This window comes from Elephas maximus, chromosome 13 (assembly GCF_024166365.1).
Source record: "Elephas maximus indicus isolate mEleMax1 chromosome 13, mEleMax1 primary haplotype, whole genome shotgun sequence".
Taxonomy (NCBI): Eukaryota; Metazoa; Chordata; class Mammalia; order Proboscidea; family Elephantidae; genus Elephas; species Elephas maximus.
This window is the reverse complement of record NC_064831.1, coordinates 45,994,981-46,015,236: the sequence shown is the minus strand read 5'-3', so window position 1 is coordinate 46,015,236 and position 20,256 is coordinate 45,994,981. Positions and strand designations below refer to the sequence as shown.

The 20,256-nt window shown below is 39.1% G+C and overlaps 1 protein-coding gene across 2 annotated transcripts in view; it reads left to right on the top strand.

The window, feature by feature from the left end:
• The window catches only part of PRTG (protogenin), a 130,192-nt gene that overhangs the window by 94,401 nt on the left and 15,535 nt on the right, over positions 1–20,256 (top strand). For both annotated transcript variants that reach the window (XM_049905549.1, XM_049905550.1), the window contains exons 12-15: positions 13,783–13,878; positions 15,469–15,655; positions 16,751–16,878; positions 18,101–18,271. In XM_049905549.1, the coding sequence (XP_049761506.1) occupies positions 13,783–13,878; positions 15,469–15,655; positions 16,751–16,878; positions 18,101–18,271 (582 nt within the window). The remainder of the gene's footprint in view (positions 1–13,782; positions 13,879–15,468; positions 15,656–16,750; positions 16,879–18,100; positions 18,272–20,256) is intronic.

Genomic DNA, 20,256 nt, shown 5'->3' with positions numbered 1-20,256 from the left:
ACCAGAACAGGGAGAGATAACAGAAAATACAGAGAGAATTGTCAAAGATTTCTTGGCAGAAAACTTCCCTGATATTGTGAAAGATGAGAAGATATCTATCCAAGATGCTCGTCAAACTCCACATAAGGTAGATGTTAAAAGAAAGTCACCAAGACATATTATAATCAAACTTGCCAAAACCAAAGATAAAGAGAGAATTTTAAGAGAAGCTAGGGATAAATGAAAAGTCACCTATAGAGGAGAGTCAGTAAGAATAAGCTCAGACTACTCAGCAGAAACCATGCAGGCAAGAAAGCAATGGGATGACTTATATAAAGCATTGAAGGAAAAAAATTGCCAGCTAAGAATCATATATCCAGCAAAACTGTGTCTCAAATATAAAGGTGAAATTAGGACATTTTTAGGGAATTCGTAAAAACAAAACCAAAACTACGAGAAATACTAAAGGGAGTTCTTTGGTTAGAAAACCAATAATATCAGGTATCAATCCAAGACTAGAACACTGGACAGAGCAATCAGATGTCATCCCAGACAGGGAAATCACAAAAATATATCAAGATAAAAAAATGCTCAAAACAGGGAAACAGTGATATTATTATGTAAAAGAAGACAACATTAAAACAATAAAGAGGGACTAAGAAATGGAGTCATAGATCTTTCATATGGAGGGGATATAAAGACATAAAAGTTAGATTTAAACCTAGAAAAATAGGGGTAAATGGTAAGGCAACCACAGGAGACTAACTATCCTACACATCAAAGTAAAATAGAAGAAAAAATAGAGACTCAGCAGAAACAAAATCAACAACAACGAATAAGAGGAAAAGACAATGTATAAAGGTAAACTACTCGGCACAAAAAATTAAGTGGGAAAAAGAAACTGTCAACAACACACAAAAAAAGACATCAAAATGATAGCACTAAATTCGTACCTATCCATGAGTGCACTGAATGAAAATGAACTAAATGTACCAATAAAGAGACAGAGAATGGCAGAATGGATAAATACGATCTGTCTATATGTTGCCTACAAGAGATACACCTTAGAGACACAAACTAAAACTCAAAGGATGGAAAAAAATATATCAACCCAAGAATAATCAAAAAAGAGCAGGAGTGGCAATATTAATTTCTGACAAAATAGATTCTAAAGTTAAATCCACCACAAAGGCTAAGGAAGGACACTATATAATGATTAAAGGAACAATATGCCAGGAAGATATAACCATATTAAATATTTATGCGCCTAATGACAAGGGTGCAAGTTACGTAAAACAAACTCGAATAACATTGAAAAGTGAGATAGACAGCTCCACAATAATAGTAGGAGAGTTCAACACACCACTTTCAGTGAAGGACAGAACATCCAGAAAGAAGCTCAATAAAGACATGGAAGATCTAAATGCCACAATCAAATAACTTGACCTTATAAAAAAAAAAAAAAAAAAAAAACAGAACACTCCACCCAACAGCAGCCAAGTATACTTTCATTTCTACTGCACATGGAACATTCTCTAGAATAGACCACATGTTAGGTCATGAAGCAAGCTTTAGCAGAATCCAAAACATTGAAATATTACAAAGTGTCTTCTCTGACCATGAGGCCATAAAAGTGGAAATCAATAACAAAAAAAGCAGGAAAAAGAAGTCAAACACTTGGAAATGGAGCAATACCCTGCTCAAAAAAGACTGGATTATAGAAGACATTAAGGATGGAATAAAGAAATTCATAGAATCCAATGAGAATGAAAACACTTCCTATCAAAATGTTTGGGACACAGCAAAAGCGGTGCTCAGAGGCCAATTTATATCAATAAATGCACACATACAAAAAGAAGAAAGGGCCAAAATCAAAGAATTATCCCTACAACTTGAACAAATGGAAAGAGAGCAACAAAGGAAACCCTCAGGCACAAGAAGAAAACAAATAATAAAAATTAGAGCAAAATTAAATGAAAACAGAAAAACAGTTGAAAGAATTAAGACCAAAAGCTGGTTCTTTGAAAACATTAATGAAATTAATAAACCATTGGCCAAACTGACGAAAGAAAAACAGGAGAGGAAGCAAATAACCCGAATAAGAAAGGAGATGGGCGATATGACAACAGACCCAACTGAAATTAAAAGAATCATATCAGATTACTACAAAAAAAATTGTACTCTTAACAAATTTGAAAACCTGGAAGAAATGGATGAATTTCTTGAAATATACTGCCTACCTAAACTAACACAAACAGAGGTAGAACAACTAAATAGACCTATAACAAAAGAAGAGATTGAAAAGGTGATCAAAAAACTCCCAACAAAAAAAAAGCCCTGGTCCAGAGGGCTTCACAGCAGAGTTCTACCAAACTTTCAGAGAAGAGTTAACACCACTACTATTAAAGGTATTTCAGAGCATAGAAAAGGACAGAATACTCCCAAACTCACTCTATGAAGTCAGCATATCCCTCATACCAAAACCAGTTAAAGACACCACAAAAAAAGAAAATTATGGACTTATATCCGGAATCGACTTGACGGCACTGGGTTTGGTTTTTTGGTTTTATCCCTCATGAACTTAGATGCAAAAATCCTCAACAAAATTCTAGCCAATAGAATTCAACAACATATCAAAAAGATAATTCACCATGACCAAGTGGGATTCATAGCAGGTATGCAGGGATGGTTCAGCATTAGGGAAACAATGTAATCCATCAATAAACAAAACAAAAGACAAGAATCATATGATTTTATCAATTGATGCAGAAAAGGCATTTGATAAAGTTCATCACCCATTTATGATAAAAACTCTCAGCAAAATAGGAATAGAAGGAAAATTCCTCAACATAATAAAGGGCGTTTTTACAAAGCCAAAAGCCAACATCATCCTAAATGGAGAGACTCTGAAAGCATTCCCCCTGAGATCGGGAACCAGACAAGGATGCCCTTTATCACCACTGTTATTCAACATTGTGCTGGCGGTCCTAGCCAGAGCCATTAGGCTAGATAAACAAATAAAAGGCATCCAGATTGACAAGGAAAAAGTATCTCTATGTGGAGATGACATGATCGTATACACAGAAAACCCTAAAGAATCCTCAAGAAAACTACTGAAATAGAAGAATTCAGCAGAGTATCAGGATACAAGATAAACATACAAAAATCAGTTGAATTCCTCTACACCAACAAAAAGAACACCAAACAGGAAATTTCCAAATCAATACCATTTACAGTAGCCCCCAAGAGGATAAAATATTTAGGAATAAATCTTACCAGAGATGTAAAAGACTTATACAAAGAAAACTACAGTACACTTCTGCAAGAAACCAAAAGAGACTTACATAAGTAGAAAAACATACCTTGCTCATGGATAGGAAGACTTAACATTATAAAAATGTCTATTCAACCAAAAACGATCTATAGATTTAATGTAATTCCAATCTAAATCCCAATGACATTTTTTAATGAGATGGAGAAACAAATCACCGACTTCGTATGGAAGGGGAAGAGGCCCCGGATAAGTAAAGCATTACTGAAAAAGAAGAGCAAAGTGGGAGGCCTCACACTACCTGATTTTAGAACCTATTATACTGCCACAGTAGTCAAAACAACCTGGTACTGTTACAACAACAGATACATAGACCAATGGAACAGAATTGAGAATCCAGACATAAATCTATCCACATATGAGCAGTTGATATTTCACAGGGGCCCAAAGTCAAGTAAATGGAGAAAAGACAGTCTCTTTAACAAATGGTGCCAGCATAACTGGATATCATCTGCAAAAAAATGAAACAAGACCCATACCTCACTCCATGCACAAAAATGGAATCAAAATGGATCCAGGACCTAAATAAAAAATCTAAGACGATAAAGATCACAGAAAAAAGAAATAGGGACAACGTTAGGAGCCCTAATACATGGCATAAACAGTATACAAAACATTGCCAACAATGTAGAAGAGAAACTAGATAACTGGGAGCTCCTAAAAATCAAACACCTATGTTCATACAAAGACTTCACCAGAAGAGTAAAAAGATTACCTACATACTGGGAAAAAGTTTTTAGCTATGACACTTCCGATCAGCATCTGATCTCCAAAATCTACATAATACTGCAAAAACTCAACTACAAAAAGACGAACAACCCAATTAAAAAATGGGCAAAATATATAAACAGATGCTTCACTAAAGAAGGCATTCAGGTAGCTAACAGATACATAAGGAAATGCTCACAATCATTAGCCATTAGAGAAATGCAAATCAGAACTACAATGCGATTCTATCTTGCTGCAATAAGACTGGCATTAATCCAAAAAACCACAAAATAATAAATGTTGGGGAGGATGTGGAGAGACTGGAACACCTATACACTGCTGGTGGGAATGTAAAATGGTACAACCACTTTGGAAATCAATTTGGCACTTCCTTAAAAACTAGAAGTACCATACGATCCAGCAATCCTACTCGTTGTTATATATCCTGGAGAAATAAGAGCCTTTACATGAACAGATACATGCACACCGATGTTCATGGCAGCACTGTTTACAATAGCAAAAAGATGAAAGCAACCAAGGTGCCCATCAGTAGATGAATGGATAAATAAATTATGGTATATTCACACAATGGAATACTACGCATCGATAAAGAACAGTGGTGAAACCATGAATCATTTCCTAACATGGAGGAATCTGGAAGGCGTTATGCTGAGTGAAATTAGTCAGTTGCAAAAGGACTAATATTGTATAAGACCACTATTATAAGAACTCGAGAAATAGTTTAAACAGAGAAGAAAATATTCTTTGATGGTTACGAGAGCGGGGAGGGAGGGCGGGAGGGGGAGGGGTTTTCACTAATTAGATAGTAGATAACTATTTCAGGTGAAGGGAAAGACAATACAGGAGAGGTCAGCACATCTGGACTAAACCAAAAGCAAAGAAGTTTCTTGAATAAACTGAATGCTTCAAAGGCCAGCATAGCAGGGGTTTGGGGACCATGGTTTCAGGGGACATCTAAGTCGATTGGCATAATAAAATCTATTAAGAAAACACGCTGCATCCCAGTTTGGAGAGTGGTGTTTGGGGGTCTTAAACACTAACAAGCGGCCATCTAAGAGAGACAGAAAGGGCCACATAAACTAGAGACTACGTCTGCCAGAGACCAGAAGAAGTAGATGGTGCCCGGCTAGAACCGATGACTGCCCTGACAGGGAACACAACAGAGAACCCCTGAGGGAGCAGGGGAGCAGTGGGATGCAGACCCCAAATTCTCGTAAAAAGACTAGACTTAATGGTCTGACTGAGACTAGAAGGATCCCGGTGGTCATGTTCCCTAGGCCTTCTGTTAGCCCAAGACAGGAACCATTCCTAAAGCCAACTCTCCAGACAGGGATTGGGCTGGAAGATGGGATAGAAAATGATATTGGTGAAGAATAAGCTTCTTAGATGAAGTAGACACATGAGACTATGTTGGCATCTCCTGTCTGGAGGGGAGATGAGACGGCAGAGGGGGTTAGAAGCTGGCCGAATGGACACGAAAAGAGAGTGGAGGGTAGGAGTGTGCTGTCTCATTACGGGGAGAGCAATTAGGAGTATATTTTTTTTTAGCAAGGTGTATATAAATTTTTGTATGAGAGACTGACTTGATTTGTAAACTTTCACTTAAAGTACAATAAAAATTTTTTAAAAATGGTTTAAAGGGCAAACATTTTGTTTTATATTCATTACAGATTGAATTGTGTCACCCAAAAATATGTCTTGTGAATCCTAACCTCTATGCCTGTGGTTATAATCCCATTTGGGAATGGGTTGTCCTTGTTACGTTAATGAGGAAGAATTAGTGTAGGGTGTGTCTTGAGTCAGTCCCTTTTGAGATATGAAAGAAATGAAATGAAAATTAGCAATGGAGGAAGAGAGATTCCAAGCACATGAAGATTGCCGAGAAGCCGAAGGTCAGAAGAGATAAGGACCTTCCTCCAGAGCCGTTAAAGTGAGAAAGCTTTCCCATAGTGCTGGCCCCCTGTATTCAGACTTCTTGCCTCCTAAACTGTGAGAAAATAAATTTCTGTTTGTTAAAGCCATCACTTGTGGTATTTCTGTTACCGCAGCAGTGGATAACTAAGACTATATATATATACTGAATTTCCAGGGAGTGGCTGGTGGACTTGAACTGCCGACCTTTTCATTAGCAGCCCAGCTCTTAACCACTACGCCACTATATACATAGACATATGGAGCCCTGATGTCGTAGTGGATAAAAGCTCGACTACTATCCAAAAGGTCAGCAGTTCAAGTCCACCAGCCACTCCTTGGAAACGCTAGGGTGCAGTTCTTCTCTGTCCTGTTGGGTCGCTATGAGTTGGAATCCATTTGTCAACAAGGTTTTTTTTTTGAATATATATACATGTATCTGCAATAAAAACAGTAAAGATTTGCTAGATTAGTAGACTATCTCATTCTCCAGGAAAAAACACACAGAATTTTAGAGCAGGAGGGGATTTTATGTTCAGCTGATCCAGTGTGTCCTTTAGAATCTAGTAATGATAGTCTTTTCTTACTTTTCAGGGGAAAAAAAAATCAATGGATCACATTTTCTCATGTCTGACTTAACCAGATCTATAAATTCAGTTATTTTAATGAAAGCATCAATGTTTTGTGGACTTCTACAAACAAGTACTCTGTTACCTAAACAAATTTGAGAAAAACAGGTATTTTTCGACTTCCTAATTAATCTTACAGATGAGGAAACTGAATTCCAAGAAGTGGAGTTATTTTTGCAGCCACACCGTGAGTTAATGCAAGATTAAAATCCAAACTCCTAACTCTCAAACCAACTCTCTCCCCTATAGTTATTTAGCACTAAAAAGTACCTACTGAGTGCCAAATATAAACTCATTTAATCTCCATTTTACAGATGAGGAAATTGGATTCAAACCTAAATAGTCTCCTTCTAGAGCCTACTCTTTAATCAGTGCATCATCCCACCCTTCCACACAACAGGGGCTTGGAGACATGAGACTGTAATAGTGATTATCTTATTATTGATAGTATGATGATGATGATTATACCCGGACACTCTTCTAAGCACTATGTGTGAATTATTTTCTCCTCCCAATAGCCTCATGAAGTAGATGCTGTTATTATCATATCCATTTCACAGGTGATTGTAACCAAGGTAGGGAGAGTAAGGACCAAGCCAGAGTTGGAATGCAGGCAGTCTGGCTCTCAGGTATCAGCCCTTAACCACTACGCTGGACTTTCTCTTAGCTTCTCTGTAGCTCTGAGTCCCTGGGAAAGCTGTCTTATCTCTGTCTGGCTCAGCATCCTCTTCTGTAGCAGACAGGTGACAAAAACAATACTTAGCTCACTGAAGTTTTCTGAGGTTTGTGTGAAATATTTATTGGTATGAAAAACACTGATCAGGGCAGCCCTTCTCCCTCTTTACTGCTTTGCATTTCATTAAGCTTTTCATTTGGTGAAACTTAAGCAATAGCTGTATTTCATACGTACCTGGTTTGATTTGTTCATTCAGTTCAGCTGGTGTCTGTCTCCCAGCTTCGAAAAAGCTGGACAAATGGTGTCATCATTTTCTTATAGGCACAGAGGTGCCATCTAGTGATGGAGAAGAGAAATGCAAGTCTTTCAAGTAAAACACTGGAAGAGACTTTTTTTTGTTGTTGTTGCCTGATCCTTCGAAACATGTTGCAGTGAATAATGGTTATATTATACCAAAGCTTTGTCATAGACAACTTAAGATGCTGTGTAAAGATAAAGTTAAAGCACTGTTATTGTTAAGCAATGTGCTGTTTCAGTGGAATTAGGTTCTTGATCAATACATCTTCAAAAGGTTTTGGCATTACAGAGAATCTCGTTTGATTGGTCTCCTTTCTCTTGTTCGGAGTTGTAGTCACCAAGGGTAATAAACACCTAATTGTAGAAACGGGATATGAACAGACTGAATGACTTTGTTGTTCATCTGCTTGCTATTTCTAATGCTATTCCTCAGACTGTCCCACGTTGCCCTTTCATGAAGCGATGTGCTGTTCTTACTGCAGGAAAGAAATCTCTTGTTTCCCGCAGAATTCATCATCATCAGGGCTGTGTCTTTGTTAGCAGCTGAGGGATTATTAGATCAATATGGAAGACGTGGGTGAACGTGGATTTGCTACTGGGAGGATTCCGTACCATGTGCCGTGCTTGCAGAAACAGCAGAGGTTCTTAGTGGCCATAAACACAAAACAGCTCACTAAGTCGTATATACAAGTCAGATGTAGAGTTTTGTGCCTTTGCCAAACCTACGCATCAGGGAGTATTAATGAGGGCAGCGTAGTTAGAGCTCAGCTTCTATATTTGCTGATTGCTAATTTGCTGTTATTCTGGACTCTGGACTTTGTGTGAATGACCATCTTTCATATCCATTTGATTTTCCCAGATTTATTAAGTACACCATGTTTTTGGTATTACCTTTTCTGTGTTCCCGGGAGACTTTTCTTACATAATAGCAACAATAATATTACGTGTTTACTAATTATAGGAATGGAACAAAGTACTTAACAGATATTACTTCATTTAATACTCTTAAAACCTCTATTATATCTCTATTTTCCGAATGAATATAAATGAGGCTTAGAAAGTAAGAAACTTGCCCAAGACTATACAGTTAGTAAATAATGCATATAAAATATTCATTTACCAGTCAGTCTCCTTTGGTTGATTGAACTTAGAAGGAGGAATTGTGTCTTTCTAATCCCTGAGTCTCTCATATAGTATCTGACTTTTAGTAAGCACTTGATAATTGTTTCTTTAATACCTGTAAGTTCTTGGCCAGCCAGACTTCTAGATCTGACTCCTGGTTACGTGATTAATAACCCAAGTAAAAGAGCTGGTGATGAGGAAGAATCAGAGAGGAAAGAAGGTGGTCAAATCCTAGAGCCAGTGGAGAACCTTTCTCGCCAAAAGTTGAGTCCTGAGTAAAGGAAAATGCAAGCTCATTTGGCTATGGGACCAATATCACTTTAACTTGAGCTGACACTCCAGAGAATTGTTATGAATCAGAATGTTTAGGGTCAAATTTGTGTTAAACTAATTAGAGCGTTCTTTCCCGATCCTTCATCCTTATATATTGCTGAATCTTCAAGTGTAACCCTAAATTCAAATATTATGCATTTGTGCCATCACCTCTGGGGACCACTAAGAATTAGCCCTGTCTAGGATGATTTTTCTGCCCCTTGTGTTGAGTTTTAAAAGAACCAGGACCAGCCCTCTCCCCCTCTCACCCTTTCCCCTCCTTCCCTCTCTGGGTTTTAAGAAGGCCTGCGCTATTCTTTGTGGCTATTCTTTTCTGACTCTGCTGTTTTCCCCTAAAACCACAGTGCCTAAGCCTGCTGAGTCTCGTGTAACCAGGCACCATGTACGTGGCAATGCTTAGCTCAGGAAAGGCCCCTTCACACAGTGTTGATCCCAAGTTTGCTGTCTGTCCCTTGTGCATCTGAGAGCCTTTGCAGACCTGTGAAGTCCTAGTACTTGTGCTACTTAGGGTTAGGTGCATCCTTTGTGCGGTTACTTGTATTTAATGTATTGGTCTTGGACTCCTCTGTACCCTTAATACTGTTAACTGTGTAGCTGCTGTCTGTTTTCTTAGCCAGTAACTCTTATTGCCTGATAATGCTTAACATTATTTGAGGGCTCAAGTTCCTGGTTCCCATCTTAAATTTACAAACAGTACATGAAATCAATTTTTTTTTTAATTGGTAAAAAAAAGAATGAGCCAGGTTATTCGAGGATCTCTGGCTTTACAAACCAAAATGATACAGTGGCTAGATTATAAAGTTGGATTCAAATTTTTTAAAGCTAAATAGGACAAGATGGCAAATCCATGTGGCCCATTGCTCAGCTTTGCCCCTAACCTGGCATTTTCTATTTTGAAAGATGCGATTCTTTCAAGATAGAAGAGTGGATCGCATGTGAAAAATGTGAATGGGTTTTCTCTCTCCTTTAACTTATTTTCTCCATATGGTATGTCCTATAATTTTTTTTTTTTTTTTACTAATTTCGAAAATTTCCTGGTTCTTGTTTTCATTTTTTGTTTGGATGGAAAGGAATCTTGTACACGTAATGTACTTGATTTTCATGGTTGGCGGTTTGCCTCTTCCTCACCACAGGTAAACTAGAATGGGAAGGAGCCGAGCCCTTGAGAGACTGGCCCCTGCCGCTTGGATGATGTTTGGCTTGTTTGAGTTTGTCTTGAGTGGGACTGGGGGTATGAAAGGAGCCCTGGTGGTGCAGTGGTTAAAGCAATCAACTGCTAACCGAAAGGCTGACAGTTGAAAACCACCAGCAGCTCCGTGAGAGAAAGATGTGGCAGTCTGCTTCCACAGAGATTTACAACCTTGGAAACCCTGTGGGGTCTCTGTGAGTCAGCATGGACTCGATGGCAGTGGGCTGGGTTTGTTTGGTTGAGGGTAGGAAGGGAGCAACTGTGTTCTCTCTCCTGTCTGATGAAAAGAAAAGTTTAATTGTGAGTTTAAAATACAGTGTAAGCAGTTCATTGTTAAAGGGCAAGATGGGAAACTTCGCAGAATTCATTTTCGGGCTAAAAAGAAACCACTACAGAGAAGAGGAAAAAGATGAATCTCTCCACCTGTATTCATACCCCTCGTCAAAATCGACTTTCTGTAACAGAGAGCTCTGTCTGTGTATGGCTCCCTCAAGAGAATGTGAGCTACTTCGAAGGCAAATTCTGTCTTTTCCTTCCTTTTCTGTATCTGCTATGTTCCTGGAACAGTACGTTACAGTCAGGGGTCTTTCTTTAAGGTACTCTTCTAATTGAGAAGAGAAAGAATGAAGAAATATTTTTGAAGGTTGTGCTACTGATTTTTAGAACTAGACCACCAATAGCCCATTGAATTCCATTTGTGCCCATTCAGAAGGAGTATCTATAATGTTGAACTCAGGGTTTGTTTGGCTAGTGAGTTCAGCAATATGTCAGGAGGAAGGAAAGATGAAAACAGGCTGAAATTAAGTTAGTATAAATCTAAATCAAAACCTTTTGAACCTTAGAGTTTCCATACTGGATACTGGAAATAATTTTGAGAGATGAAGTCCAAATGTGTTTCTGTGTTTTCTGATAATTATTTTATGCTTGAAAATACATCTATTTTTAAACTCATTGTAAGGGGAGATACTTCCTTGCTGTAACAAGGGCATTTGCCCCTGTCCGTTGTTGTAGAAATAGCCACAGGGTCTTGCTTCCAGTCTCAGCTTTGTGCAACATTGGACGTGCTACGTCCAGTGTTTTCCAGGTTATAAAACGGAAAGTGATGACATAGATCTTACGGGGTTTCGTGAGACTCATGTCTTAAAGAATATTTAAATGTTATCAGTCTTCCTACTTGTCTATCTAGAAAGCACAGAAATTTTCTAAGTTTTTTCTTTTGATTTTAACTTTTTCAAAACAAATGGAAATAAAAATTTTAGGTTTTAGGATTTTTAAAATGCCTTTTAATATCAAATATTAGAATACTTTTATTGGTTTCCAAAATATTTATACAAACTCTTAAATTACTTTGATCAGTTTAATAAACTTCACATTTTATTTTTAGATTTTTTAATGTTTGAATTCACTCTAGAATTACTTGAATTCCTTCATCCTAAATCCTTTTTCACATTTGATGTATCTATTAAGGATGCTATTTTTCCCTTCTCAAATATTGTATTTATTTTTTGTGTTTGTTTTAGTATTTAGAGAAGTATAATATAGAGATAGGAGCCCTGATGGCTCGATGGTGAAAAGCATTGCTGCTAACCAAAAGGTTGGCAGTTTGAACCCACCAACCACTCTGTGGGAGAAAAGACCAGGAAATCTGCTCCCATAAAGATTTCAGTCTAGGAAACCCTATGGGGCAATTCTCCTCAGCCCTCTAGGGTTGCTAAGAGTTGGAATCAACTCGCCAGCACATAACAACAAATACAGAGACTCATTATTTCTGAATAGTATTTACTTTTTCCCTGAGCAAGTACTCTGTAGTTAAATGTCATCATATTAAAGTTAACTTTAAATGTATTTATATTATCATTTTAATGTTCTTAAATATCTTTTGAAGCATACGAGTTAAAATTTACAACCATTTATTTCTTCAGCACTCTGAAAAATTTTTTTGTTTTAATTGCATGCATGGGATTTTAGTTTTCCTGTGGTGATAGTTGAGAGTGCCGGTGAGGCAGTGGTTAAAAGCTCGGCTGCTGAACAAATGTCGGCAGCTCAAATCCACCAGCTGCTTCTTGGAAACCCTATGGAACAGCTCTACTCTGCCCGTAGGGGCACTATGAGTCAGAATTGACTCGTTGGCAGTGGTTTTGGTTTTTTTGGTTTTGGTTGTGTTAACAAACGTAATAAACACCAGTAGAGGGTGCGCCAGCTCTTGGTGAATTTAGCTCTTAACTTGAGAATGTAAGTTTGTGGAGGAACACACTCAGAAATAAACTTAAATAAACCAAAACCAAACCAAACCCAGTGCCGTCGAGTCGATTCTAACTCATAGCGACCCTACAGGACAGAGTAGAACTGTCCTATAGAGTTTGAAGGAGCACCTGGTAGATTGGAACTGCCGACCCTTTGGTTAGCAGCTGTAGCAATGAACCACTATGCCACCAGGGTTTCCAAACTTAAATAGCTTAAGTTTTTTTTTTTCTAAACTTAAGTAGCACATGCTTATAAAATTATTTAAGGAGCCCTGATTGTGCAGTGGTTACGTTTGGGTGCTAACTGAAAGGTTGGTGGTTTGAACCCATCAGTCACTCCGAGGGAGAAAAGACCTGGTGATCAACTGCCTTAAAGATTGCAGCCTAGGAAACTCTACAGGGCAGTTCTACTCTGTCATATGGGATTGCTGTGAGTCAGAATTGACTCAAAGGCACACAACAACAACAAATATTTTTTAAAGGTGTTAAAGGGTGACAATTAGAATGCCTAACTTTGAGGGGAAAACAATCTCACTTTGATTCCCATGCTTTATAACAACTACCCTCAAGTATAACTGCCTAAACAAAAAAAAAACTTTTACATAATGTTAAACTCATATAAATGATCCAAACAACCTAAAGTTTTTAAAATCAGGAAGCTATCTCTAGTCAGTTAAGAAGGAGAAGATGAGTTTTGGAGGTGGTAGTGGTGTTATTGTTTGAAATGAGGTTGTTGTGTGCAGCCAGTCAATGGCAACTCATAGTGACCCTGGAGGACAGAGTAGAACTGCCCCATAGGGTTTTCTAGGCTTTTTAATCTTTATGGGAGAGGATCACCAGCTAGCTATTTCTCCTGCAGAGCCGCTGGCTGGGCTCAAACTGCCAACCTTTCAGGTAGCAGCCGAGCACTTAACTGTCCATAAAATATTAAATATTGGTAGGTACTCAAAATAGAAGGAGCCCTGGTGGTGCAATGTGTAAGTGCTCAGCTACTAACCTGAAGGTCAGCAGTTCGAACTCATCAGTCATGGGAGAAGGATGTGGCAGTCTGCTTCTGTAAAAGATTACAGCCTTGGAAACCCTGTGGAGCAGCTCTCTGTCCTATAGGGTCGCTGGGAGTTGGAATCGATGTTAAGGCTCACAACAGCACCTGTCGTGATAGCAATGTCATACTAAGGTGAATTGCTGAGTCATTGAGCAACGTAGGGAGAGAAAAAAATCTTATTTTGCGTAGAACTCTTAGACATGCAGAAGGTTTTTAAACTGAAATCGAGAATGGCTCTAGAACCTTTGATCATGTTTAGAGGATTGGTCTGAATTATTACCTGCTGGTTTCCTTATAGACCCCAGAAGAAAGTATCACGTGAGGCTGCTAGCTTACAGCCGCATAGAAGATGGCTACCAGGCTGATCAGACAGTCAGCACTCCAGGATGTGTGTGTAAGTAAGAGTGTGGTAGCTCATTTCACTACAGCTCACACTCCTTTTCCTCTGACATGTAAGAGTGGTGGTAGCTCATTTCACTACAGCTCACACTCCTTTTCCTCTGACGTATTTATAAGAGTTGTGGTAGGTCGTTTCACTACAGCTCATGCTTCTTTTCCTCTGACGTGTGTGTAAGAGTCCTGGTAGCTCAGCTCACTCCTTTTCCTCTGACGTGTGTGTAAGAGTTGTAGGTCATTTCACTACAGCTCACACTCCTTTTCCTCTAACGTGTGTGTAGGAGTTGTGGTAACTCATTTCACTACAGTTCACACTCCTTTTTCTCTGACGTGTGTAGGAGTCGTGGTAGCTCATTTCACTACAGCTCACACTCCTTTTCCTCTGACGTGTGTTTAAGAGTTGTAGGTCATTTCACTACAGCTCACACTCCTTTTCCTCTGACGTGTGTGTAGGAGTTGTGGTAACTCATTTCACTACAGTTCACACTCCTTTTTCTCTGACGTGTGTAGGAGTCGTGGTAGCTCATTTCACTACAGCTCACACTCCTTTTCCTCTGACGTGTGTGTAGGAGTCATGGTAGCTCATTTCGCTACAGCTCACACTCCTTTTCATCTGACATACGTATAAGTAAGACTTGTGGTAGGTCATTTCACTACAGCTCATACTCCTTTTCCTGTGATGTGTGTGTAAGAGTCCTGGTAGCTCAGCTCACTCCTTTTCCTCTGACGTGTGTAAGAGTTGTGGTAGGTCATTTCACTGCAGCTCACACTCCTTTTCCTCTGATGTATGTATAAGAGTCGTGGTAGGTCATTTCACTACAGTTCACACTCCTTTTCCTCTGACGTGTGTATAAGAGTCATGGTAGGTCATTTCACTACAGCTCATGCTCCTTTTCCTCTGACATGTGCGTAAGAGTCGTGATAGCTCATTTCACTGCAGCTCATGCTCCTTTTCCTCTGATGTGTGTGTAAGAGTCGTGAAAGCTCATTTCACTACAGTTCACACTCCTTTTCCTCCTCATTCTTTAAGTCTCTTTACTACTTGGAAGCATTGGTAGTTTTGTTATTTTTAATCCTCCAAGTATAGTACCTTGAACAAGTAGGTACTCAGTAAATATTTGTTTAAGTGAGATGTATTGAGTTAGAAGAACGTGTTTTAGTTTTGCATGCAAAAGCTCACTGGAAATTTAACATGGGAAAAATAACCACTGAGTACCCACATATTGAGTTTTCTTTTATCTGTTTTAATCTTGAGGCTAATTGTTTTTCTCCAATGACTGTTCAGTTTTATTGCTACTGAAGGGGGCTTCGTTCTCGTCCACTGCTGGCTTTCTGAATGTCTCTGGCTAGCGACTTCTCTGTGCTTCAGTTTCCCAGGCTGTTAAGTGTTGGTAGTATCCGATTCCTTATCTAACTCAAGGAAGAGCTGTTTAGGCTTGAATGAGTCATCTCCAGACCACTGGGAACCTCTGGGGGAAGAAAGATCTAAACTTCACTTGCCGGGTGGGGCGTAATGATTTTACCGTTTTACCACTTCCTACATCAAATAATATGTCGTGTGGTAAATTAACATTATCTTTTTCAATAGCCGTTCGCGATCGCATGGTTCCTCCTCCCCCGCCACCCCATCACCTCTATGCGAAGGCTAATAGCTCATCCTCCATCTTCCTGCACTGGAGGAGGCCTGCGTTCACCACTGCACAAATAATTAACTACACCATCCGCTGTAACCCTGTCGGCCTGCAGAATGCTTCTCTGGTTCTGTACCTTCAAACGTATGTAGCTTCTTGGTGATTTGATTAACGGTTGTTTACTTTCCTCCCCATTCATACACACTTCTTGCAGTCTCGGGCTTCAGCTGTAAGCATTTTTCAGGATTTACCTTACTTATAAAATGGCTGAGGTTTTTGCATCCATGCGATATTCAGCCCTGAAAACGGCACTTTTTGACATTTAGCTTATATAAATGATTTTTTATTTGCCCAGCTTCATGGAACGAGATAAGGCAAGAAGCCATTATTATTTTTCAAGTAGAAAAACTTAGTGTGTTTAAAGAAATAAATAAAAGACCATTTTCATGTTGGTATCAAAAAGTAGGGCTAGCTGTCATTCTGTTTTCTATGTTGTTATAAAGATGCCCCACCCTGTGATTTAAAAAAATGGTATGACTTCTGGTATTTCAGAGTAAACCCCTGTGCATTGGGCATTTCTGTATCGTTATTTTATTTTTGCCATGAGGGTTTCTTCAGTGATGTTTGTGTTCTGACATATGTGAGAACATTTCACCAGCAGTGGCTCCAGCCTCACAGAGTGCAAACAAGAACATGCCCTTCCCTGGTGGCGAGGCCTGGCTTTGACCTTCCTCTCCCACGTTTCTTTGTCTTCCTCCCCCCCCCACTTCCTATTCTTTGATTTTACTAAAAAGAGCTCGCTGAGAGAATGTTCTTTCTACATATATAGAAAGTTAATTCCTTATTTGGTAATTTCATAGCATGTTTTAATTCTCTTTTTGATCTATCAGTTTGATGCAAACCAAAAACAATACAGAAGTATAACTAGAGAACAGCGGGCATCCTCTGTATGTGTATCTCTGTATTGTTAATTTTCTAGTTTCTTCTTAGAAAGGCAGCTTTTAGGCTTATTCCTAGAGGATAATAAAAAATGTCATATTTTAATAGTCAAATTAGGTTGCTCTTTTAGTCTAAAAATTTTTTTATAAAGAAAATGAGTTAATGAATAATAACTAGGAACCTAGTTGTCTTTTGGTTGAAAACACTGATAATCTTTTGGAAACCACATGCTACCAGCATCAACAGCTCTTTGATGTAGATTACTCTCTAATATAGTCTTTAATGTACTCTTTGATATAGATCGGAAACTCAGATGTTGGTTGAAGGTCTGGAACCAAACACGAAATACGAGTTTGCTGTTCGACTGCATGTGGGTCGGCTCTCCAGTCCCTGGAGCCCTGTAGTCTACCACTCCACGCTTCCAGAAGGTGATGAAAGTGGCTGCCCTTAGGTGCCTTGTCTCAAAAAAAAAAAAAAAAAAAAAAAAAGCCCTTAAATGTTTAAAAAAAAAATGTCATTTTGATGAGGATACTACCCTGGTTGTCACCTACTAGTTGATGTGTACGTATTTGTCTTACTGTTTGGGGTTTTATTTTTTTAACTTTTGTAATTCTCTTTTTGAAGATTTTTCTTCTCGATGTTTATGTTACTTAAGGAAATGGACTTAAATTTATTGTGTCCCTTTTGCAAATAGAGAAGCCTTCTTTTTTTTTTTGTAAATCAGACATGCTGTTCAAGGCTGTGCCCGCATGATTTAAGATGGAAATAAGTGAATAATGTATTTGTAACTGATCAGAGGAGCCTGCAGTAGAAGCTGTTTCTGTAAGGGCGGCATCTTGATGCAGGGCCCAGTGCAGTGCATTGGTGGATACGTGTCTGATTGAGTGCCAGTTCTGTAGCTCTAGCTAAGATATCTCACATCTCTAGACCTGCTTTCCTTATCTCAGGAACGAAGATGAAGGACTAGGTGGTGTATAAAGGTCATTACAGCTCTGCACCGGTTATGCTGAGAGAGCGAGGGATGTTTATTTCAGTGGGCAGAGGGCTTCTTTATATGGTCTTGCCAAAAATCCTTATGAGAGGTGGTGTTAAAACCAACTCATCACACTTTGGGCTCATATTAAACCTATAAACATATTAAAATTCCAAGACTACACACACTATCACAGATATAAATTACTAGTCCTAAAGTCTGCTGTTGAAGCATTTTCTTCAGTGACCTCCTCTACATTCTGTACATTTTCATGAGAAATAATTTAGACTTAATACCTGATGGGGTAAGATTTAATATCTAATGGGTGGGTGCAACTATTGGAACTGTAAACCTTTCTAGTAAGCAATCTGGCTAACAGTATCAAAAAAAAAAAAGAGCCCTAAAAATGCTTATAACCTTTGACTTAGTACTTAATATTTTTTTTAATATTCTAAGCATTATTAAAATGAAGTTCTCTTTCAGAAAAAGAAGGAAAAAAATAGCACTTTGCTGTTTATCATTCAAAGATCTGCAAAAACTGTGATTTTAAGATCCTTGGTAGTGGTTGTGGGTTTTTCAAACTCTTTCCCAAGCCTGTCAGTTTATTAGCCTGGTAATTTGAGCATTTGTGAACTATTTTACTCTGGTAATACAATGTTTTTTACATGTGTACACAGCACCAGCAGGTCCACCAGTGGGAGTAAAAGTGACATTGATAGAGGATGACACCGCCCTGGTTTCTTGGAAACCCCCTGACGGCCCAGAAACAGTTGTGACACGCTATACTATCTTGTATGCATCCAGGAAGGCCTGGATTGCAGGAGAGTGGCAGGTCCTACACCGAGAAGGTAGGTGGGAGCCTCAGTTAGCAAGCAGGGTGGAAGGTAGGTCCTTCATGACAAGGAAACAAAGTGTGAGCCTCAGTTAGCAAGCAGGGTGGAAGGTAGGTCCTTCATGACAAGGAAACAGTGTGAGCCTCAGTTACCACGCAGGATGGAAGGTAGGCCCTTCATGACAAGGAAACAAAGTGTGAGCCTCAGTTACCAAGCAGGGTGGAAGGTAGGCCATTCATGACAAGGAAGCAAGGTGTGAGCCTCAGTTACCAAGCCAGGTGGAAGGTAGGTCCTTCATGACAAGGAAACAAAGTGTGAGCCTCAGTTACCACGTAGGGTGGAAGGTAGGCCCTTCGTGACAAGGAAACACAGTGTGAGCCTCAGTTACCAAGCAGGGTGGAAGGTAGGTCCTTTGTGACAAGGAAACAAAGTGTGAGCCTCAGTTACCAAGGGTGGAAGGTAGGTCGTCTGTGATGAGGAAACAAAGGGAAGGAGGGACTTGGAGTTTGTTATGAGTTACAGTTTTATTGATAAATTCACAAATTATTCAAGATTCTGGTATTATTCAAAGAGCATTAAGAAGTCATTGACACATTTTAAGCACGTGACTGATTTGTGCTTCAGGAAGGTTGCTCTGACTGTTGTGTACAGAAGGGTTTGGTTGGAGAGGAGTAGGGGTAAGAGTTATGGGAAAGGACGAGGTAGGAAGTAAGTGTAGTCGTCCAGAAGGATGATGAACCTGGACCAGGGTGGTGAGGACTGTGATGGGGAGGAAGGGTAGTGAGGACTGTGATGGGGAGGAAGGATGGGGAGGATGGGTGGTGAGGACTGTGATGGGAGGAAGGGTGGTGAAGACTGTGATCGGGAGGACGGGTAGTGAGGACTGTGATGGGGAGGAAAGTTGTCCGAAAGATAGCAAGGAGACAAAATAACAAGACTTGATGGTTAGGGTAGGAGGAAGACTACAGAAAGGGAAATCACTGTGGTAGTTGCTAGGTTTCTGGTCGTGGTGGTGTGCCTTCACTAGGATGGCAAACTGTAGAAGAGGACCTCATTTACGGAGAAGAGCTCTGCACTGAGACTAAAAAGGTCCATGTGCAAATAAATTGACCATGTGAATATTAGGACCCACTTAGGTGAAGGGGAAACTGATTAGGATTTAAAAGCCCGGAATTTAATTTTTTTCAACACCTTTTTTATCTGAGAAAAACTAAATTCTATAACTCTTAACATTCTTACTGAATGCATTTATTATTATATCCTTTTTGAAAAATCATCTTTTAAAATTTGAATCTTTCATACACACACACACAAGTCTCATTTGCCTGGTGGTGCAGTAGTTAAAATGCTTGGCTGTTAACTCAAAGGTCGGTGGTTCGAACGCACCAGCCACTCTGTGGGAGAAAGATGTGGTGGTTTGCTCCTGTAAAGATCACAGCTTTGGAAACCCTATGGGGTAGTTCTGCTTTGTCCTGTAGGGTCACTATGAGTCCGAATCAACTCAACGGTGGTGGTTATCATATAAATAGTAAAGACTTATTATTTTGGCATTTTCTTAATTCATATATGCATGCTGAAAAAAGGATAGCTTGCCAAGCATTTAAAAGTTCAAGGATTTCAAGAAGGACATTTATTGGCCATCTCCACGTTTTAGATACTGCACAGCACTAGGCATTTCCACATACATCTTTACCTTTCCAGAGGAATATTTACCCAATTAAGAGAATAAACTTTGAAAACACTTATGTCAATGTAATTGTAAAGCTCTTTGTGCAGTTATGAAGTAAACAAATGGTAACTTTAGCTGGAGTTTTGATAGCTGTATATTCATATTTTTCATTTAGCAGAAGTCCCACTAGGTAATGATTTCCTGGTCACTGAAGAGACATTTATTACTTGGCAGCGATCCAATTTTTTATTTGTATCAAGTATCTATTGCTGCATAACAAACCACTCTGAAACTTAAAACAACTGTTTTGTTTTCTCACAATTCTGTGAGT